The sequence below is a fragment of the Glycine soja genome, chromosome 9 (genome assembly GCF_004193775.1).
Source record: "Glycine soja cultivar W05 chromosome 9, ASM419377v2, whole genome shotgun sequence".
NCBI lineage: Eukaryota > Viridiplantae > Streptophyta > Magnoliopsida > Fabales > Fabaceae > Glycine > Glycine soja.
The window spans coordinates 2218225-2242310 of NC_041010.1; the positions used below are offsets into that span (position 1 = coordinate 2218225).

The 24086-nt window shown below is 29.8% G+C and overlaps 2 protein-coding genes and 1 pseudogene across 2 annotated transcripts; all 3 read left to right on the forward strand.

Moving 5' to 3' along the window:
• Positions 1 to 3304: 3304 nt before the first annotated feature.
• On the forward strand, positions 3305 to 4786 carry LOC114367726 (annotated as a pseudogene).
• Positions 4787 to 7534: 2748 nt separating this feature from the next.
• On the forward strand, positions 7535 to 14389 carry LOC114366829 (wall-associated receptor kinase-like 8). The gene is made up of 4 exons (XM_028323835.1): positions 7535 to 7954; positions 8067 to 8730; positions 10318 to 10377; positions 13061 to 14389. The coding sequence occupies exons 1-4, from the start codon at positions 7676 to 7678 to the stop codon at positions 14245 to 14247; spliced, it is 2190 nt and encodes a 729-aa protein (XP_028179636.1). The 5' UTR covers positions 7535 to 7675; the 3' UTR covers positions 14248 to 14389.
• Positions 14390 to 18177: 3788 nt separating this feature from the next.
• On the forward strand, positions 18178 to 23630 carry LOC114367125 (wall-associated receptor kinase-like 22). Its single transcript, XM_028324229.1, has 4 exons — positions 18178 to 18776; positions 18844 to 19190; positions 19609 to 19647; positions 22393 to 23630. The coding sequence occupies exons 1-4, from the start codon at positions 18220 to 18222 to the stop codon at positions 23586 to 23588; spliced, it is 2139 nt and encodes a 712-aa protein (XP_028180030.1). The 5' UTR covers positions 18178 to 18219; the 3' UTR covers positions 23589 to 23630.
• Positions 23631 to 24086: the final 456 nt, after the last annotated feature.

Below are 24086 nucleotides of genomic sequence, written 5' to 3' on the forward strand. Positions count from 1 at the left end.
ATCGATCATCTCAAACTCATTGATCATTGCTTTCTTGAACTCTTCAAACATACTTGGATTACTTCCCGTGAAGATCAAGTGATCCACATATATGCACATGATCAAGATATCTCTATCTTTGATCTTGACATAAAAGACATGTTCATGTGGGCACTTTGTGAAGTTATTTTCTTGAAAGTACTTGTCAATGAAATTGTACCATGCTCTCGATGCTTGTTTTAGTCCATAAAGTGTCTTCTTTAGCTTTAAAACTTTGTCTTCTTCTCCTTTCACCTTGTATCCCAGCGGTTGCTCGATGTACACTTCTTCCTCGAGGACTCCATTCAAGAAGACAGATTTCATGCCCATTTGATGAATTCTCCACTTGTGTTGAGCTACAAGAGAGAGTATTAGTCTTATGGTCTTTAGGTGAGTGACCGGAGCAAACACCTCATCATAATCAATCCCAACCTTTTGACTATAACCTTTTGCAACTAGCCTTGCCTTGTATCTTTCAATTTCTCCCTTGGCATTCTTCTTTGTTTTGTACACCCACTTGACACCAATACCATTGTGCCCTTTTGGAAAGGAGACGAGTGCCTATGTGTCATTCTTCTCAATGGATCTAATTTCTTCATCCATTGCATCTCTCCATCTTTTATCTTGCACAATTTCTTCAAAGTCCACTGGTTTACAATCTTCAAAGAGGAAAAATAGTATGATATTATCCAATCTCTCACTTCAATCATAAAGATTTTGGAGGGTTATTGTGCGTGACACAACCCTTTCACTCTCAAGAGATGACAAAGTGTCTTCATGAGTGGTTGATATTGATAGGATGAGCTCTTGCTGAACATATTGATGTGTCTTTTCTTCTTCAAGTGGAGGAAAAAAGTTGTATTCCTTTTCATGAGTGTCAAATTCCCATTATCATTCGTCAAACACCACATCTCGATTGACTACCATCTTCTTATATTGTTTGGGTTGTACAACTTGTACCCTTTTGAGCTTGAACCATAACCGATGAAGATGAATCTCTCACTCTTGTCATCAAGTTTTGTTCTTCTCTCGTCTGGGATATAAACATGAGATATACTCCCAAAAACCCTCAAGTGAGAGATACTAGGCTTTCTTCCACTCCATGCTTCTTGTGGTGTCTTTTCCCATACACTTCTTGTCAGAGATCGATTGGATAGATAAACTGCACGTGCCACAACTTTTGCCCAAAATTCTTTTGGCAGTTTCTTGCTTTTGAGCAAATATGCTTTGAGTCATATCAAGGATCATTCTATTTTTTCTTTTTGCCACACCATTCTGTTGAGGAGAACTTGGAATCGTCAAAGGACGTCTAATTTCATTCTCTTCACAGAACTATCGAAATTCTTTGGAAGTGAATTCTCCTCCTCGATCAGTCCTCATGGCTTTGATCTTTCGACCACTTTCTTTCTCCATTACAGCTTTGAACTCCTTGAAGGTGGAAAAGACTTCTGATTTTTGCTTTAAGATATAGATCCATGTTTTTCTTGAAAAACCACCAATGAAAATGAGAAAATAGTTATTTTTGCCTAGTGAGCTTGGGTTGATTGGCCCATAGGCGTCAACATGTATTAGCTCGAGCGACTTCTTAGCTCTTAAGTTTGACTCTTTTGGAAAACTCATTCTAAATTGCTTGCCAAGTAAACTCGTTTTAAACCTTAGTAATAAAAATTTAATTTTTATTATATATTAAATGCACCTTATTTTTTGACTTAAAATTCTATAAAATTTAGATTTAGGCCAAACTTATATTACTCCATAAAATCCGTTGAAAGGTGAAAATAATTATCCTCCACTTACATATATCTCTAACACTATTCCAACACGACTATAGGGACATTTGGTTCAATAATTTGTTATAGGTGTCTTTGCTTTTGGTCTCCACCTTGTCTACGTAACAGTCATCAATATATATATATATATATTAATCAATGGATTTTCTTAACAAGTTCTTATTGTGTGTAAAAAAATAAAACTTTTGGTAAGACACGTGTAATAATTTTTTATCGATAAATATTAATTTTATTAATGAAAGAAATCAAACACACATTTTTTTCTTCTTTCTTAATTATTCAACCCGCATTTTATCTTCTATGCAAAAAAAAAAAATGTAACTTTCAAAAGCATAATTGTTGAATTGACTCTTTTTGTTATCAAAACTTAAAAAATCCTCCGATGAGTTTTCCTCTTTTAACTTGTTTCATATGAAATAGATTCAGAAATTTCCAAGTATTCATTTGTTTAAAACAAATAAAAAAAATGAAGTCAATCACTCTTTGAAGTCAGTTTCCCAAAATCCAGGTGTTAACCAATCAACACATCTAACTAATTGATTAAAATAAAAACACAAAGCTCCTTCTCTATTTTAATCAATTAAAATGTTCTAGATTTGCCCCGGGCCAAAACATATTTGATAACAAGGTGATAGATGGAAAGGGCGAGAAGAGGAGAGAGAAATCTGAGCGAGTGTGATTTTTTGCAAACGAAGAAAAGCTTCTATCAGAAGTTTCAGAAAAAAAAAACTTCAATTTTATCAACAACCATTGGCTGAATTTTAACGAAAAGTAATCAATGACTAGAATGAGATGTAAAAAAAAGGAGGGGAAATTTTTTACGTAAAGATAACATGTGTCCAGCTCAAGCTTGTTTTATTAATGGATAGCGATAGAGAGATGCACAGGCCAACTCTTTTTGTCTTCTATTTTTTTGGCTCGTCTGCAATGCATTTACAACAATTTCCCTTAGGAACTTAAAACTCTAATTATATTGATATAATATTTTAGTAAATATGATGTACAAATTTATGTCATGTTTGTTTTCATTTCTATTTGTTTTTGGACTCGCGATTATATGAATTATATTATATTTTTAACAATTTAAGCTACGGAAATGAAATATTTTGGTATGGATTAATTTTATAGATAGACGGATACTATTTTCGAAATATGTGTTTGAAGTTAATATATATATATATATATATATATATATATATATATATATATATATATATATATATATATATATATATATATGTCAATGTGTGTGTATATTGATAATTATAAAAAAATATTTTTTTTAAAATAGATCATTTTTGAAGGCTAAAGCCCCTTTATTATAGTGAGTTTCATACCGTAGATAAAACTTGCTGTAATACAGACGACTTATTTTACTGTAATTGTTTATATATGTATGTTTACTCATAAATTATCAGTGACTTTTCCCTTGGTATTATTGAGAACAATCTAAATACTGAAAACAGAATCCACTATATATTACCCTTGAGTTACAGATGGATATATCCACTGTATTACCGAGGGCTTTCTATTTTACTGTAATTGTTTTTATACAGAGGAATCACTAGCTAGTTTTTGATAAGTCGTTGGTTTACAATGAACTTCTTAGATTACGGTGTCCACTATAATAGCGAGAATTCTTGTAGTAAAAGACAATAATAGTGAAGCGAAGAAGAGGACCATAGTAGGTATGCATAAATTTATAAAGGCAATTATGCAGAATAATAAATATAGGTTTATTGTTTTTGTACTTCCCTGGATCGTTTTTTTTTTTTACAATTATCACACTGATGAAGTTAGATTTGTTTTTTTAATAAAACTGAAGTTACAACTTAGACCTTATGCATAATACTCAAATCCCCTTATCATAGACTAGAGCCTTGTCAAATTGAATTTAGCTACTGATTAATATAAGTGCATGGACATATATCTTTGTAGTGGAGGCTGAAGAAAATATAATAACTTTTTCAACATTAACTTCAACAGATGACATTCTTTTCTGTAACAATAATTTTTTTTGAAGATTTTTCGTTTGCGTTTCTTTATCGCTCTCCTACATTAACTTCAACATTAAGGAGGAAGACTTTTTCAACATTAACTTCAACAGATGACATCCTTATCACTTTATACAACAACCATAAACCAAGGAGGAAGACAATGGTAGATCTCAGGCCTGACAAAACTCCTACACATGTTTATCACCATAAAGGATTTAGAGAAAGCCACTGACCAGTGACCACTTTAACATGAACAGAATTCTTGAAAAGGGAGATCAAGGTACCGTTTACAAAGGCATGCTCTAGTAGATGGTAGAATTGTTGCCGTGAAAAAGTTTAAGGTGCAAGGAAATGTTGAAGAATTTATCAGTGAGTTTGTCATTCTTTCACAAATTAACAATAGAAATGTGGTCAAGCTGTTAGGATGTTGTTTAATTTGGAGACAGAAACTCCCTTGCTTGTTTAAGAATTCATTCCGAATGGTAATCTTTTCCAATATTTACGTGACCAAAATGAGGACTTTTCAATAGCATGGAACATACTTATGAGAATTGCCACTGAAATTGAAGGATCTCTATTTTACTTGCACTCAGTTGCATATCTCAACCCATTTATCAAAGAGACATCAAATCCACAAATATAATATTGGATGAAAAGTATAGGGCTAAAATAACAGACTTTGGGGCATCCAGATAATTTCCATTGAAGCCACTCATCTTACCACAAGGAGGACTAAAGGTTCACTAGAGTTTAACCTCCTGTATTTTCCTTCATGTTTAAAGGGGGCAAATTGCTCGTTCATTAGAAATGTTTACATCCATATTGGCGTGACAAAACAATCCATTATCCATCCATATTTTAAATATCTCAGGTTACATTCTTTATCTCCTCTCTCTCTATCAATAAAACTCAGTTTACATTCTCCACACTAACATAGTTAGGGTGATCAGAAAACTGTAATTAATGGTATGTCTCAGTTAGCTGGAAAGAGGTACTATTATCTCATAGTTTTATTTTTTTTCCGATTAAAATTTTATATAATTTTAAATTTAAATAATAATATTATAGATTTATTTCTATAAGGATATTAGCCTCTATAAGAATGTTAGTGTTTACTGTGAGTGTCAACTAACTACTTTTATGATGGTTTTATTATTATTATTATTTTTATAATTTTAACTGTCAAAAATTGTTTCAATAAAGTGCTTAATACGTTGGAGCAATCTCCAACAATTAAAAATCGACCTGATCAAATCATGATAAATGATACAATATTCTCATTATGACCAACAATGATATCAAGTGTGCTTCATGGAAGACAAACAACATTCGCAGATCGAATGCTTTGTAGAACCTAAACAACACCCAAAGCCAAAAATCAAATCATGAATCTTGTAGCCAGATCAACAGTGTGTTCCCCATTCCTGTCAAATTGCAAGACAAACGTAATGGTCATTGTGCCATTTGCAAACATCAATCAACTTTGAATTTAAACAACGTTCAAACACCAGCTAATTAAAAACAAATTTGACATCAATTTCAACTCATTAATCCATTCAAGTATTTCTCCACTAACCCCTTTATACCTTGGGGTGTGCTAGATAGCCGGTGGACCTAGAGGGCCTCGAAATGCTCCCATGTCGTCGTTTGGTGCTGTGCCGCTATGATTTGCTTGTGGTCGCAACGTGGTTTGGTGATGGTCCTTCTGCTGCGTCAACAATCACTTCACAAAGATCCTCCACCTAATGATAAACTGTGTTTGTTGTGGAATTATAAACACACTTTATAAAAGAAAAATTATAGGCTATTATTTTATAAGATTATTTCATGACCTAGTAATAAGTCAGCAAAGTATTAGAATTATTATTATGTTGTCAATTAAAATTGTTATATAATAGCAGAAAAAATAGATTTTTTTTTTAAATTTTAAAGGAATTAGAATTAAAAAAGAATCTTTAAAAGATTAAAAAAAATATAATAAGAACTAAATTGTTATTTAAGTCAAATAAAAATTATTAAAAATATAAAGGAATTAAAGATTTTTTTTTATCTTTACTTTTTACCGTATACCCCTAAAAGGCTCACTATATTAATTCCAGATAGTATCACGTGAAAGTTCTTTTTAGTACGTCGTCGTTTTCTAATTTTCTGTTTCAGGCATGACCTTCAATAACTTATCATGACCATCCCACCAGTTCATCTAAGTCAGTCAAATTTGGATAACTTTTAAAAAAGAAAAAAAAAACTATATGTCAAATTATCAAAAGGAATGGTTGAAATGGGAGTGGAAAGGAGACATCATATATACTTTTAATATTAAGAATTAAAGTTCATGCATGCATGTCATCAATATCCGTCAAATAGGGATCACTTTATATAAAGAAGTGGCATTTGGGCCCTTTAATGGATAAAAAGAATCCTTTCAAAAGAACAAATTATTGATATGTTACGGCAATTGCAACTTTTACTCTCCCTTGTTTTGTTAATGTACTCCCCTTTCAAATTTGTTTACTCAAAATATCCTCTTATCGCAAAATAGATTTTGGAATTTATTTACACTACTCTCTGTGTGATTTGATTAAGATTAGCATTTATTTGCAACGACATTACAGTTATTGTTGTAAATATACAAGTGTGTGATCAACATTTGACACACATTACACAATTGCCAAACCTAATACATTCAAGGAAATTTAATTTTATAATGGCACAGGAACTGAACTATTTGAAGTCTTCTGGTCTCTGATGGGTTTCACTTGCAGTATATTGACATGCATCTAGACTTTCATATAAAATCATATATACTTTTCTGTTAATATTTAACATTTAAATATAATCTAATAGCAATTTTTGTTTACAGTTCTCATTTTTTACATTCAACAAACATTTCATAAGAGTTGATTCCTTTATGTGTGTATTAACTATTAAGGCGCATAATAGAGTGAATTTTTAACACACATTTTCATTTTCTTCATTATTATGCACCAAGGAAGTATAATTAGTTCTGATGATTTCATTACTGAGCATTTAATTTTTATTTATTTATTGGTTAATTACTATTCATTCATTTATTATATTTATGATTTTTTTCTAAAAAAAATAGCATTCACAGATAAAAGTTTACTTTAAAATGTACTACTTTCTAACTCGCAAAATTATTTACAGTATGAAAGAGAGACATGTCAATCATATGATATGCATTGACCCTCAAAGAAAAGAAAAATATGATGCACCCATAAAAATAAAAAAAAATAAAAAAGCTATGGTCTCTTATTATGGAGGGGCAAACCCCCTTGATACACAATGAAGACCAAAGGATGAGAGCACACACAAGAAGTGGTGGTAGAAGTTTAGCTAAAGGTGTCATGATGAAAGCAGCTTCTAAGTTGAAGGTTGTTTTGCACTTATTAAAAAAAACTCTTGATATTATATTAGAATTTAATTTTTAATAATCTAATTTAACTCTACAAAATCATTTTTTTAAGTTATAAGTTATTTTCCACTTATATACACACTCTAATTATATTACTAATTAATATAAGATTTTCAATACTAATTCATATGATAATGAGGAGGACATTTTGTTCAATAATTTATTGTAGTATTTTAGGTATCTTTTGCTTTTTGGTCTCCACCTTGTGTTCGTCTACATCAGCCATTACTTTTTGTAGAATTATTGTCTTCCTATCAAACTACTAGCAATAGCAACGTTAATCACAAACTCAGACGTGTTTGAGAACAAGTTGACTTAGACGAGTCTTCTTGGCAATACAAGACGGGAGCATAAATATCCATCCTCTACCCTGGAAATTAAATTAATACACCCTCTTCAAAAATTAGATCACTCCTTTTTCTCTGCTATAGCCAGAAATGGTTCTGAAACGTGTTTATATGGTCATTTTGTTGATATGGTGCATATATCCATTAGAATCTGTAATACCGCCGCATCGGTATCGGAATCAGAATCAGACGATAGCACGACACGGTTGCAATCCAAAATGTGGAAATGTTTCTGTTTTTTTCCCTTTCGGAATGGACGATCCCAAATGCTATGCAAGCAAGCCGTTTGAAATAGAATGCAGACACAATAACAATACTTCTCAAGGTCATCGGAAACCCGTACCCTACCTCAAGTATATAAGTTTGGAGGTAACCCTACATATTTGATTTTTTTTTATCAACAAGATAATCAAACCCCCCCTAATCTTTTCATTCTTCTTCTTTTTGTTAATCACCCATGCATCCAACCTTAAATCTTCAGGTAATGTACATTGATATTCAAGACGGTACGGTTGGGATCAAGAATCCGATTTTCCATCTTGGTTGTGGCAAGACAATTACAGGCATAAATCTGGAAGGCAGTCCTTTCGTGTATTCCCAGAATTACAACTCATTTGTCGGCGTAGGTTGCCAAAACGCCGCCATATTGTCGTCAAACGACACGATACTTACAGCCTGTGTGTCGATGTGTTACGACGACCTCGAAAAAGGCAATGACATCGACATTTCGAGTTGTCGTGGCTCCTACTGCTGCGAGACTTCACTGCCGCCGTATCTTTCAGCATACAACATCTCAACTGAAACCGTGGAAGTGAAAAGTAATATCAAAGCAGAATGCTCAAATTACTTGCTGATTAGAGCAGAATATAGTAACTTCAAGTACGTGTACGATGAGTACAATTCCAGTTACTGGGTTCCCATTCTTGGGGACCTAAAGAAACAAAAAGATGTTCCTGCGGTGCTTGAATGGGAGATTCCGATTCACACGCCCAACAATTCCTTCCCTGAATTCCGTACAGATGGCAGCTACAACTGCAGTTACACTAATGTCACATCTTCACTATATTCACAATCGGGTTGGAGATGTTCTTGCAGAGATGGCTTCGAGGGAAATCCCTACATACAAGAAGGCTGTAAATTTGTAGGTATGACCCCTATTTTACCTACTAGTACAACCATCCTTCACAATAATTTAGTTAATTAAATTTAATTTTGATTAATCATTTAGTTAAAATTTGTATATCTGTTGTTTTATATATAAAAAAAATAAAAGCTCACATAATTGATAGGAAAAAAAAAAGAGAGATGAGTGATTAATATAATTAATAATATAATGTGATAACAACATAGATAGAAAAAAAAAACAATAAATGCCCAGAATAAAAAAAAACAATAAATATCATAACTCAAACAATACACACATGAAAAAAATATTAATAAATTATTTTATTTTCTTATCAGTCAATTATTGATTACTAATTTTTTTATACCAACACGTTATTCTCTCTCTAAATTTTATGTGAAAAAATTAAAAGAGAGTTGTCTTCCATCGGCACATTTTAATGTGCATGCATGCCAAGTTCTATTTGATAAATGAGAAAAATCTTATATTTACAATAGATTTTAAATAATAAAAACAATATATTAAAGAATGTACATGTTCTTAGCTAATCTCTTAAGTGCATACATGCATCTTACAAAGTCACTTACAACATCTGTATTGCAACTACTTATAAACAAAAAAGATTTATGAACATCTTAACTTATTTAATATTCAGGGAGAGATAAGAATAAAATAGATAGAAATATAAATATACTAACTTTTTATAGATAAAATATACTACTTAATTAATTAATTACAATATTCTTTCTCTAAATATTAATTTATTAGTTGAAAAGTAATTAAGTGGAGAGAGAGAAATAAATATAATGTTGAAAGAACATATAAATTATTGATGAATTTAATATGGTTAATTAAACTAACTAATTTTCTTAATACACTCCTAAGATTCAAGAGGGTTTCGTACATTTAGCAGCAGTGGATTTCTCGCTCAAAGGACAACAACGAGGACTATGTATGAAAAATGGGTGATTTGAATATTCTTAGAAGTGATGACAACAAGAACATGACTACACAAAAGAAAATTTGTTTTTGTAAAACATACATAAAAAATTAATTAAATATCAAAACATACATATTTTTTCATTATTTACCAAAACATATATGTTTGTTATTTATGGTATAAATTCGGATTTTGGAGATTCAAATTTACACTATTTTTTTTCAAAATTTTGTAGAAATCCATTGAGGATTCAGATCATCCCAATTTGAATTATCAATGTGAAATTTTTATTTTAAGAAAAATTAAATTTTTAATAGATTTAAAAATAATATAAATAAATAAAAATAATAAAATTAGAAAATATAAAGAATATTATGTTATAAATTTTTAGTTATCATGTAGATACTTAAATAAATTATAAACTTAAAGCACTTGAACTTTTGAATTTTTCTGGAGTTCAATTTTTATTTTGTTGGCTTTTTTATGTGTATTAATTAAAAAATGAAAAAATTAATTAATAATCTTAAAAAAAAGCAGAAATTATTTAAAAATAAATAAATTGATAAAAACATACCATGAATAAATAATTGTTATATCTCAATGATCACTTTTGTACTACGTAAATAACTGTTACACATAATTTATTTGAACTTGATTTTGACATTTCAGCTACGGGGGATTCCGAGCTTCGAGACAAAAGGAAAACTCGAGAAAAGTGGGCCATAATAGGTACGCCTGAAATGATAAATATACTTTTTTTTTCTTAGTTCATTAGTGGAAAGGATGTAATTAATCTGAAATACTAACGGAATGGAATGGAAGTAAAGTCTCATTATTTTCATTAAAAATTAAATTTTTATAGTACCTAAATGACTCGACCTTAATTTTAATACATCAAAGAAAAGTGTGCATATAAACAAGTCGAAACTTCACCATCTTCAAACTATATTAAAATGAAACAGGTTTTTGAGCTGAACGGGTTCACTTAAATAAAACAAACTGATTTTTCAAATAAGTTTCGCTTGAATCAAATTGGTTTTAAAATTAGTTCAATTCACTTAATAACCAAATTGTTTTTTCTTTCTAAAATAAAAAATTCTTTTATGAAAAAAAAAAATTTCTAAACTTGTTCAAAACTGATTCGATTTTTAAAATCGGTGTAAAACTACTTAGAAATCAATTCAACCCTCAACCTATTTTAAAATTGGTTCTCAAATTTGGTTTTAAAAACCGAACCGTTTAAATTAGATTGGTTTAATTATTTTTCGGAACCAATTTTGACACACCCTTATTAAACACTCGTGTATAATCAGTTGGTTATACAAAGAGAGAAGTGATTTTTGGGGGAATAATTATGCATTTTTGGGGATTTGCGTATACTTTTCCTTTTATCATTACAAACATTTACTTTCTATCTCTCATAATAATCACCATGTTTAAGAAAAAAAATTATACCAAAAATAATTATAATTTTTATTTTTGAATGTAATATTAATATTTTTTTACTGATATCTCTTATGATATTTATGATATCAGCTGCAAAAATAAAAATAAAAAAGGAATTAATAATGTTTATTGTTTATTTATTAATTTTTTTATATGTGTTAAAATAACGTATAACAATAATTATAAATTAAAATTTCTTATGTTCATCTTGATTAAAAACTGACCTTTCTCATGTGAGGAAAATCTCATGTATCAGAAGAATATTTTTAAAAATAGAAACTTTTAAATAAAAATCATTTTAGGCATTAGTAAATATTTTAATTATTAATAATATATTGTATTACATGAAATAGATAAAAAATGAAATAAATAATATATTTAAAACGAAGAAATAAATTATGAAAATAAATTATTAAAATTGAGGAAAATCATTTTATTAATATATATATATATATATATATATATAGATAGATAGTATATAAAAGTTTTAAAATTAAATTCAAATTATAATTTATTTTTTAAAAATTTTAGTTTATCTAAAATGTATTTTTCATATGAAATTAAATTTAAGAAATTCTATTTAAAATTAAATAAAATTAGAAATAAAAATAAAATTGACATTCAATGCATAAAAGTCAAATAACTTAATAAAGACAAAAAAAAAAAACTTATAAAAACAATCTCCTTTAATAATAAAAACTCAAAATCAATAATATCATAATATTTCCTATATAAACATATAACATAGAATAATTCTTCAATATGCGCATCCATTTTATATCATTTTCCCTAATCCTCGAGAAGAGCTCGTGCTAAAAAAAAGTAATTAAACATATTATATTCCTCCTTACCAATTTAACGGGAGCAATAAAAAAAATTGATTTTTTTTGTCAAAAAATAAAAAAAATAGAAATAAATTTGAAGTTTGTGACAGGCACCAAAATGAATATATAAATTGAAAACTGAAGCAGATTAAATCAATGCAATACATGGGTTTATATAAATTATATTTTCTTATCTTTATATTTAGTTTTCTAAAAATATATATGTACTTAAATAAAATCATCAATATTTAAATATTTAGTAACATAGTACTATTGATTTTTTTTATCCTTAAATATTAATTGTTAATATTGTTATTTTTTATCAACTATCCGCATACTACCCGTAGTTGTTGGTCTTTCACACACGGCTCTTGTTATTAACACCCCATTTTTAATTAAGTACATATCTCTGTACTCTCCTTTCTACATCCCAACTATTCATTATACCATTTTTCTTTAAAGATGTACAACCCTTTTGCTTTTTAAAAATATATTTTCAAGATTAAATATATCTATTTCAGAAATTTATTTCCATAATTATAATTATAGTTTTAAAAATACATTTCCAGAATGGTATATGTTATCTCAAAAAAATATTTTTAATAATAATAAATCATACCTCAATTAAAATATTTAAGAGTCGTTGAAGGTTAAGGCCTGAATCGTTGGCGTAAACTTAAATTAGAAAAAATATATACTTATTTCGAATGTATATCTTTGGAACTATAAATTATAGTTCTAGAGATATATTTACAGAATCGGTATATTTAATTCCAAAAATATATTTCTAGAAACTAAAAAGGAAAATGGTATGATGGATAGTTGAGAGGTAGAAGGGGCATATGGGATACACTTAGCAAAAAGTGCGTGTAACTAGCAAGAGCCTTAATACAGAAAACATGTCTACTGAGACCGTCAGAGAAAAAATGTGTAAATTTTGAACATACACTCATCTATGGACGGTCAAATTGTTTTAATAAATTATAATAACCATCGAGTTTAAGTGCATCGTTGATATTTATTTATCTTGTATTCTCATCTTCACATTATATGCTTCCCGTGTGTAGGTATAAGTTTATGTAAAGTGTTCTAATTCTCATTGTGTGTCAATTTAACCATAGCTATAAGATGTAAATGTGTAGGAGTTTCTTCAAGCCTCGGAACCATCATTTTACTCCTCGGTTTGTGGTGGTTGAACAAAGTTGTAAGGAAAAATATAGAAAAGAAACGCAAGGAAAAATTCTTCAAACAAAATGGAGGATTGTTGTTAAAACAAAGACTCTCTTCAGGAGAAGCCAATGTTGACAAAATTAAACTCTTTACTCTAAAGGACTTAGACAAGGCCACTGATCACTTTAATATAAATAGAGTACTAGGAAAGGGAGGCCAAGGTACCGTTTACAAAGGGATGCTAGTAGATGGAAATATTGTTGCAGTGAAAAAATTTAAGGTCAACGGAAATGTTGAAGAATTCATCAATGAATTTGTGATTCTTTCACAAATTAACCATAGAAATGTGGTTAAGTTGTTAGGATGTTGTTTGGAGACTGAAATCCCATTGCTTGTTTATGAATTCATTCCCAATGGTAACCTTTATGAATATTTACTTGGACAAAATGATGACTTACCAATGACATGGGATATGCGTTTGAGAATTGCCACTGAAGTTGCTGGAGCTCTATTTTACTTGCACTCAGCTGCTTCTCAACCCATTTATCACAGAGACATCAAGTCAAGAAATATACTATTGGATGGGAAGTATAAAGCAAAAGTAGCAGACTTTGGTGCATCAAGAATGGTTTCCATTGAAGCCACTCACCTCACTACTGCAGTTCAAGGAACTTTTGGATACATGGACCCTGAATATTTCCATACTAGTCAATTAACAGATAAAAGTGATGTCTACAGCTTTGGAGTGGTTCTTATTGAACTTTTAACTGGGAAAGAGCCAATATCTTCTGCAAAACAACAAGAGCTTAGAAGTTTGGCTTCATATTTCCTTCTCTGTATGGAGGAAAATCGTCTTTTTGATATTATTGATGAAAGAATCGTGAAGGAAGCGGAAAAAGAACACATTGTTGTTGTTGCCAATCTTGCAAGAAGATGCTTAGAGTTGAAAGGGAAAAGACGACCAACTATGAAAGAAGTCACATCAGAATTGGAAAGTATCCAAAAATCAAGAAAACAGTCTGCTTCACAAGAACAACATGATGCTGGAATTGATGAGTGCCAATTTTGGTCTGTGATTTCTCCAACTTCAAATTTGGGGGAAACTTCGGATAGCAAAGCATCAACCTTGGAGATTATGCCTACTCATCCTAATCATTGAACAATTCTCTTAACTTGTTTGTATTGTGTGTAAAATATATACCGATTTGGTTATTAGACACATGCAAGAATGTACGTACCTTTTATAATACTCTTTTTGTCTTTAAATATAACACTTTTTTGAAAAAAATTGATGATTTTTATGACCCTTGTGTCTAACTATCTGTTACATTTATTATTTGTTGACCAAAATACTCTTAATAGTTTTATTCTATAATTAATGGGATAATTAATTTTTCTTTCTTTCTTTCTTTTTTTTAAGGCAATGCCCTTTTTTTTCTCTCTTGTAAGAATTGCAGAATTGAAGATTTTGTTTTTCAGTGGGAAACATATAAAAGAAATAGTAGAAATTACTAGCGAAGAGTAGCCAAACTAATAGCATATCAGCTAACACTAATTGACTCAAGTCAGTAGGGCAGGATTTCCAACGTGAAAAAGATCAGAAAAAGGAGATGAGTAATTAATCCTTCCATGCAAGTGCATCAACACACATATTTCCTTCTCTGAGAACATGTTGAAACTTCAACTGCCATTGGTTATCCCTGATCTTCCGAATCTGATTTATAACTGCAGCATGAGGATGGTTATATTCGTGGGAATCTTCCTGCACCAAATTACGAGTTTAGTCTTTAAAATTAAAATCTCACTAATATTATACTCTCTTCATATCTTAATTATTTAGGTAAAAAATAATTAAGTGAAAAAGATGTTATATAATTAGATTTGATAATTTTAAAGATAATTTTAAAATATATTGTAATTAAAAAAAATTAATTTTAATGACTAAATTAATCAACTTTCTTAATAAGTATAAACTAGTTACAACTTACCAGTGTTTTATAGAAAGGTACGGAGAGTATATATAATGAGAAATAGAGAAATGATATGTGGATAACAAATTATACATGTAACAAATTATGCAGCATTAAATATTATCTCACCTAAATATCTTTTCAAATAAAATTATCAAATTAATATTTGTCAATAAAAAATAAATATTAAACAATATTTAAAAAAAAATGCATTAATATTATCCTTCAATATTGTTTTAGATTTGCTTGAGAATTTAAATCTAATAATTTGAAAAATATTATCCGTCACATGCCATTTATTTTTTTCAGTTGTGTTCGTTGTTGCCTTCTTTTTTATTACTTCTAAGTAGTAATTTCTTTTTTGATAGTTTAAAACCCGTTTATGCTCATAGACCATGAAATAATGGTATGCACGTAACATTAATTATAATCTCAATAAAGCTCCCATGGTGGTGGTGCGTCTTTTAAATACTTGTACTGAGTATGACTATATATGTTACTTAATAATGCGTGTAGGGACACTAAGATAAAATTTGGTCTTCTTGAAGTCATCCAAGAGTGGGTTGTATTCAGCCTGGGTTCTTGTTTTTGTGAGCAAACCAAACTCCTTCATGAAAGATTATGTTTCCAGCTACATCAAATATAAAACATTAAGCATGAGAACTCTTATTACCACATTTGGTAACACCAAAAATATTATGATGCTCAAAATATTTTACTTGAGTCTTGATGGTCTCTTATACAAGGAGAGATTGAAATTTTCCATCTTAATCTTCTTTTTCCAGACAATATAAATAACAATTTCCTCCAATAAAAGTTACTCTCTAGTGTTAGGATTTTGTCTTCATCTTATGACTAAATGATAAAATTTTCCTCTTACCATATTTAAATCTTTTAGATATTTGGGATCGAATTTGAGTAGCCTAAACAATAACTAATTAAGATGTTGAGGACCTTAAGCAAAATACATCCGTAATTAATTCGTTCTCTTCTTTACTGTTTTCGATGAATGATCACCATGAGGTTTTAGTCACACCCAGAATAAATAATGATCAATTTATTCCAAGAGCCAAAAGTCTGTACTCTATAGGTTAAACACATAAGATTTAGTAATTAGAGCAAAGTTCAGGAAGAAATTGTTCTTTGACGACAGCATATGCATAACTTGTTTTAGTACTCCTTTGAAAGTAACTAAAAATGATGATTGAGCTAAATAGTTTCTTGTTGCAAGTGAATGCAATCCAGAAGTAATTAACCAAAATGCTTAACCATTATTACTGTGAACTTTTGAATCCCTTGTGATTAGTAAGAGACATGCCAATCATATCAATCATGGGGGATAATATTGTTAAAACATGATCAGTGCATACTGACCATGCAGGGTAAAAGTTTTATGAAAACAATAAATCTTGTATTCAATCTAAAGAAAATTATTATTGGATTGCAATTTAAGTTTTATGCTCCCAATCCATATGGCTCTCGCTCTTATTGATTACACTACCAAGGGATTCAACAGCCTCGTAAGTTCATTCAAAGGAATTCTATGTTTGTGACTGAATTAGATCGTTCATGATGATCACTTGTAAATTAATTTTCAAGATCTACTTGACAAAAGGCTGTAAGTATATATTAATATCGGTAAATTACTCTAGCATGCAAATTTAACCTATGAACATTGATTCCTTCAGAGCAGATTAAATGTATAAAAGCATGAGTTCCTTGATTGTTTGAAGGGAATTTCTATCAGTGATAAATAAATAAATTAAGCAGCTTAGTTCTTCCTCTAAGCCACTTTGGCTTGCTGTTATATAATTTCTTATCCTCCCTCGGATCGAAGTACGTTTGCCTCTAATATCTTTTTTTTTTATTTTTATCAGAAGCACCCAAAAAAGGAATAGTCCTAGATCATTCAATCTGCATAATTATCAAACAAATGTCAAAAGAATCCCCTGCCAGACAAATTTATTGAATAAAATTCAATAGAATCCTATTTTAAATTTTAGAAAATAAAAAATATATATTAAAACCTACAATATTTTTAATACAAACAGAAAAGTAAGACGACGAACGAATGGAAGATTATGGAAACATATACTCGAATAATGCTCAGCCTCTACACACACAAACAAAGCAATTTATTAGCCAAAGGCTGGCTAAAATGTAGCAAGATCCAGATAGTAGTTGCAAACAAACTTGGCAATACTTGCAATTAATTAGTTGTTTCTAACGTCTAACCTGGAAGTTAAACACAGCACACCCTCTTCAAAAAATTAACTAGGATCACATTCACTCCTTTAATTAGCTAGCCAGAGATGGTTCTGAAACTAGTTTAATTTATATCTTCCCATTTTGATGATACGTCGCATGTACCATTAACATGTGCACAATATCAAAAGTCACATGATAGCACTATAATGACACAGCTCATGTTGTCCTGATTCAAATGTGTCCATTTATGACTTGACAGGACAAGTGGCCACATGCCGACATGTCTTCGTACTACTATTAGCATTTATGCCAAGAAATTACTTAGACGAATGACGAATGTTTTCCTTAAATTATTGAGGGTAGGTTGCACGCGTACAATTGTTCATTTCTATTTAAAATGTTGACTTTGACCCAGATCCACTACACGCACAAAACAGAACAAGTTATTTGCTAAAGTCAGGCTAAGGTTGTTGCAAGATCCAAATAATTGCATCATAAACAAACTTTTCAATCACAGACGATAATTCAAAGTTGTTTTCTGCACTATCCCCTATTTTTCATCCTTTGAATAATGAACACTAACAGAAAGCACCGGTAATAATATTCAGCATATATATAGAAAATATCTTTTGTTCAAGCACAGGACCATGAGGAGATCTCTTTCAGTATATATTGTTTTATTGTAGCATTGTAATTGCCTTTGTTTTTTGTCGTTCCGTCTACATCAGTCATTAATTTTTGTATCAAACTACCGAACTACTACTAGCAACGGTGAGTTATTCTAACGTGCGCGTGGGACTAAGTTGACTTAAGTCTTGCTAGCTACCAGTACTAGTTTTTGAGTTTTAATAGAAAAAAATGGCTAGAAATTACTAAGACCGGAGCATAATCCGTTCTCAAACCCGGAAACCAATTAAACACAGTACCCTCTTCAAAATTAGCTAGCCAGAGAAATGGTTCTGAAATTTGCTTATATCATAGTAATTTTGATGATATGGTGCATGTATCCATTAACATCTGCACAGTATCTCGATGAGACTATAACATCCTCGCAGTACGAGAATATGACTATAGCACGACCAGGTTGTGATAGGAAATGTGGAAATGTTTTCATTCCTTTCCCTTTCGGAATGGGCAGGGAAAATTGCTATGCAAGCTCGTGGTTTGAAATAGATTGCAGAAACAATAATACTACTACTAATTCATCAGGTGAACAGAAACCTTACCTCAAATACATAGATTTGGAGGTAAAATTCATTGATCTCTGGAAAGAGGCTTTGATCATCATGAACCCTATTTATCAGAGTGGGAAGAACTGTGAAAGGAACAAGACAGGAGGAATAAATCTGAAAGGAGGAAGTCCTTTTGTGTATTCCGCGCGTTACAACACATTCCTGGCCGTAGGTTGCGGAAACACTGCTTCTTTCTGGTCAAACGGAGAGGAAGTTAGTGGTTGTGCTTCCATGTGCAATGGCGATGACCTCATCAAAGTTGATAATTGTCGTGGCAGGTAATTTTTATTTTATTTTTTCTCATTATCAATTAACTCATCTTATAACATGTTATTCTTATGACAGAAAATGCTGCGAGGCGTCACTTCCGCGGTATCTTTCAGAATATAACGTGAGTTTTGAAGGCCAAGAGTGTGCTTACGGGCTGATTATAGCAGTTAGGTTGGGTTACTGGAATCTGACGATTAAGGACGTAAAGCATTTAAATGAAGTTCCTGCAGTGCTTGAATGGGAGATTCCATTTGACACTTTTTACTCTAACATTTCCTTCTTTCGTGACCCTGATATTGTATCCTGCTACGACACTTATCTTAAACATTCACTAAACAACTCTTCTCAGTCTTCTGGTAGACTGTGTCATTGCAGATATGGTGCCCCCCCGGCCAATCCCTACATCCGGGGAAGCTGCTTAGGTGTGGCCCCTTAACATATTATTTTACTTATATTTTTGAATCCATAAATCATAAAAAAAAATATCTTAAACATAATTAAAACAAATCAGTTCAAAAATATTCTTAAAGTAGTTATAAAAACTAAGGAAGTTACCAAAATTTATATCCAATTACAGTTAGAAAGTTTATACTTTTATTTTTAATTATAATTTATTTTATAACACTAATGATAATCAGGGTCTTTGGTTTTTAGGGTGCATCCTCTCCCTAGTACTTTAATGCTTGTTGTTAATTGAATCACACCTAGCTACCGAATCAATCTTGATTTTTTTTTAACTGTTATCAGTTCTTACTTTTAGTTTTTTTTTTTTAAAAATCAATTTTCTACTCTATGTAACTGTTATAAGTATGTTTTAACTTGATTTGGTTGACATTTCAGGAGAAAAAAGGAAAACTCGAGTAAGGTGGGCCATAATAGGTATGTCTGAGATGATAAATATACTTTTTTTTCTTAGTTCATTAGTGGAAAGGATGTAATTAATCTGAAATGAAACAGGTGTTCATACAAACTTAATTAAGGATGTAATTAATCTGAAATGATAGTACCTAAATGAATCAACTTTAAGGGTTCGCATATAAACTAATTGAAACTTTACGATCTTCAAACTACACGAAATGAAACAGGTTTTTTTAGCCGAACAGGTTCACTTAAATAAAATCAAACTTATTTTTCAAATAAATTTCCCTTGAACCAAATTGGTTTTAAAACTAGTTATTTACTTAATAAACGAATTTTTTTTTCTTTCTTAAATAAAAAATTCTTTTAAGGAAGAAAAAATAATTTATAAACTAGTTCAAAACCCATTCGATTTTTAAAATCGGTATTACTTCGAAATCAATTCAACCCTCGGACCTGTTTCAAAATTGGTCCTCAAATTTGGTTTTAAAAACCGAATCGTTTAAACTAGATTGGTTTAATTTTTTCTCGGAACCAATTTCGACACACCCTTATTAAAGAGTTGTGTATAATGAGTTGTATACAACGAGAGAAGTGATTTTTTGGGGAGTAATTATGCATTTTGGGGATTTGCGTATACTTTTCCTTTTATCATTACAAACATTTACTTTCTATAATCATCATCATGTTTAAGAACAAAAAAATTATAATTTTTATTTTTGAATGTAATATTAATATTTTTTTACTATATCTCTTATGATATTTATCATATCAGCTGCAAAAATAAAAAACAAAAAAGGAATTAATAATGTTTATAGTTTATTTCTTTATTTATTGATTTTTTAATATGTGTTAAAATAATCTATAACAATAATTATAATGGGATAAAGGGAGTATTATTTTATATATTAAATTAAAATTTGTTATGTTCATCGTGATTAAAAACAGACCTTTCTCATGTGAGGAAAATCTCATGTATCAGAAGAATATTTTTAAAAATAGAAAATTTTAAATAAAAATCATTTTTAGGCATTAGTAAATATTTTAATTATTAATAATATATTTTATTACATGAAATAGATAAAAATGAAACAAATAATATATTTAAAACGAAGAAATAAACTATGGAAATAAATTATTAAAATTGAGGCAAATCATTTTATTAATATATATAGTATATAAAAGTTTTAAAATTAAATTCAAATTATAATTTATTCATATTTTAATTTTTAAAAAATTTAAGTTTATCTAAAATTTATTTTTCATATGAAATAGTGTATCAAGATTTAAAACTTAACCTAAATTAAAAGTTGAAATTAAATTTAAGAAATTCTATTTAAAATTAAATAAATTTATAAATAAAAATAAAACTAACATTCAATGCATAAAAGTCAAATAACTTAATAAAGACAAAAAAAAACTTATAAAAACAATCTACTTTAATAATAAAAACTCAAAATCAATAATATTATAATATTTCTATATAAACATATAACATAGAATAATTCTTGAATATGCACATCCATTTTATATCATTTTCCCTAATCCTCTAGAAGAGCTCGTGTTAAAAAAAATTAATTAAACATATTATATTCCTCCTTACCAATTTAATGGGAGCAATAAACAAAAATTTATTTATTTTGTCAAAAAAGAAAAAAAAATAGAAATAAATTTGAAGTTTGTGACAGGCACCAAAATGAATAAATTGAAAACTGAAGCAGATTAAATCAATGCAATACATGGGTTTATTTAAATTATATTTTCTTATTTTTATATTTAGTTTTTAAAATATATATATATATATATATATATATATATATATATATGTACTTAAATAAAATTATCAATATTTAAATATTTAGTAACATATTACTATTGATTTTTTTTATCCTCAAATATTAATGGTTAATATTGTTATTTTTCATCAACTATTTGCATACTACCGGTAGTTGTTGGTCTTTCACACACTGCTCTTGTTATTCACACCCCTATTTTTAATTAAGTACATCTCTGTACTCTCCTTTCTACATCCCAACTATCCATTATATCATTTTTCTTTAAAGATGTACATCGCTTTCTGAAAATATATTTCTAGAATTAAATATACTTATTTCAGAAATATATTTCCATAAATATAATTATATATACCTATTTCAGAAATATATTTCCATAAATATAATTATATTTTCAGAGATACATTTCCAGAATGGTATATGATATCCCAAAAAGATATTTTCAATAATAATAAATCATATCTCAATCAAAGTATTTAAGAGTTGAGATGAATCATTAGCGTCAACTTGGATTAGAAAAAATATATACTTATTTGGAATGTATATCTTCTAAACTATAAATTATAGCCTTAGAGATATATTTACAGAATAGGTATATCTAATTTCGAAAATACATTTCTAAAAAGTAAAATGGAAAATGATATGATGGATAGTTGAGAGGTAGAAGGGGCCTACGGGACACACTTAGCAAAAAGTGCGTGTAAGTAGCAAGGGCCTTAATACAGAAAACATGTCTACTGAGACCATCAGAGATAAAATGTGTAAATTTTGAACATACACTCATCTATGGTCGGTCAAATTGTTTTAATAAATTATAATAACCATCGAGTTTAAGTGCATCGTTGATATTTATTTATCTTGTATTCTCATCTTCACATTATATGCTTCCCGTGTGTAGGTATTAGTTTATGTAAAGTGTTCTAATTCTCAATTTGTGTCAATTTAACCCTAGCTATAAGATGTAAATGTGTAGGAGTTTCTTCAAGCCTCGGAACCATCCTTTTACTCCTCGTTTTGTGGTGGTTGAACAAATTTGTAAGGAAAAATATAGAAAAGAAACGCAAGGAAAAATTCTTCAAACAAAATGGAGGATTGTTGTTAAATCAAAAGCTCTCTTCAGGAGAAGCCAATGTTGACAAAATTAAACTCTTTACTCTAAAGGACTTAGACAAGGCCACTGATCACTTTAATATAAATAGAGTACTCGGAAAGGGAGGCCAAGGTACCGTTTACAAAGGGATGCTAGTAGATGGAAATATTGTTGCAGTGAAAAAATTTAAGGTCAACGGAAATGTTGAAGAATTCATCAACGAATTTGTCGTTCTTTCACAAATTAACCACAGAAATGTGGTTAAGTTGTTAGGATGTTGTTTGGAGACTGAAATCCCATTGCTTGTTTATGAATTCATTCCCAATGGTAACCTTTATGAATATTTACTTGGACAAAATGATGAGTTACCAATGACATGGGATATGCGTTTGAGAATTGCCACTGAAGTTGCTGGAGCTCTATTTTACTTGCACTCAGCTGCTTCTCAACCCATTTATCATAGAGATGTGAAGTCAACAAATATATTATTGGATGAGAAGTATAAGGCAAAAGTAGCAGACTTTGGTGCATCAAGAATGGTTTCCATTGAAGCCACTCACCTCACTACTGCAGTTCAAGGAACTTTTGGATACTTAGATCCTGAATATTTTCATACGAGTCAATTCACAGAGAAGAGTGATGTCTACAGCTTTGGAGTGGTTCTTGTTGAACTTTTAACAGGACAAAAACCAATATCCTCAGTGAAAGAACAAGGACTTCAAAGTTTAGCTTCATATTTTCTTCTTTGTATGGAGGAAAATCGTTTGTTTGATATTGTTGATGCAAGAGTCATGCAGGAAGGGGAGAAAGAAGACATCATTGTAGTTGCCAATCTTGCAAGAAGATGTTTACAGTTGAATGGGAGAAAGCGACCAACTATGAAAGAAGTCACATTAGAATTGGAAAGTATCCAAAAACTGGAAAACCAGTGTAATGCACAAGAGCAACAAGAAGAACTTGAGCTTGCTGGAAATGAAGATAGCCAATTTTGGGCTGCGTATTCTACAACTTCGACTGCAGGGCAAACTTCAGACAGCAAAACATCAACCTTGGAGATTATGCCTATTCTTATCAAATAATTGTTGAATTTTCTTAACTTGTTTTGTTGTGTGTAAAATTAATAATAATAAAATAAAAAAACATTTTGGTTAGACACATGGAAGAATGTAACGTTCAAAAGCATAATTATGGTATGATAGAACCTTGTTCCTTGTAAGCTATTGAAGGAGGCAGCTTAAAACTATGAAAAATAGCCAATCTTTTTATCATGACTTAAATAATCCTTCGATGAGTTTTCATCTTTTATCTTGTTTCGTATGAAAATAGACTCAGAATTTTCCAAAGAGATTCATTTGCTTAAAACATAAAAAAATGAAGTCAAGACTCTTTGAAAGCTTATTACCACATCCCACTCACTTTCCTTGGCATATTTATCTCAACTCTCCGAAGCTTATTATTTGATAGAGATAACTTGCAGTGTATAGTACAAAGTACTAACAAATACGACACAACAAAAATTAAGATCTTTACAACTCTTATTATTCTAAAACCTACGTAAAATGCCTATGTTACAATTA

Excerpts from the sequence above, each read along its gene's own strand:
- LOC114366829 (XM_028323835.1), top strand. The coding sequence starts at position 7,676 with ATGGTTCTGAAACGTGTTTATATGGTCATTTTGTTGATATGGTGCATA. Across the intron at positions 7,955-8,066 it reads TCAAGTATATAAGTTTGGAG|GTAATGTACATTGATATTCA; the intron begins GTAACCCTACAT and ends TTAAATCTTCAG. Across the intron at positions 8,731-10,317 it reads AGAAGGCTGTAAATTTGTAG|CTACGGGGGATTCCGAGCTT; the intron begins GTATGACCCCTA and ends TTGACATTTCAG.
- LOC114367125 (XM_028324229.1), top strand. The coding sequence starts at position 18,220 with ATGGTTCTGAAATTTGCTTATATCATAGTAATTTTGATGATATGGTGC. Across the intron at positions 19,191-19,608 it reads CATCCGGGGAAGCTGCTTAG|GAGAAAAAAGGAAAACTCGA; the intron begins GTGTGGCCCCTT and ends TTGACATTTCAG. Across the intron at positions 19,648-22,392 it reads AGTAAGGTGGGCCATAATAG|GAGTTTCTTCAAGCCTCGGA; the intron begins GTATGTCTGAGA and ends GTAAATGTGTAG.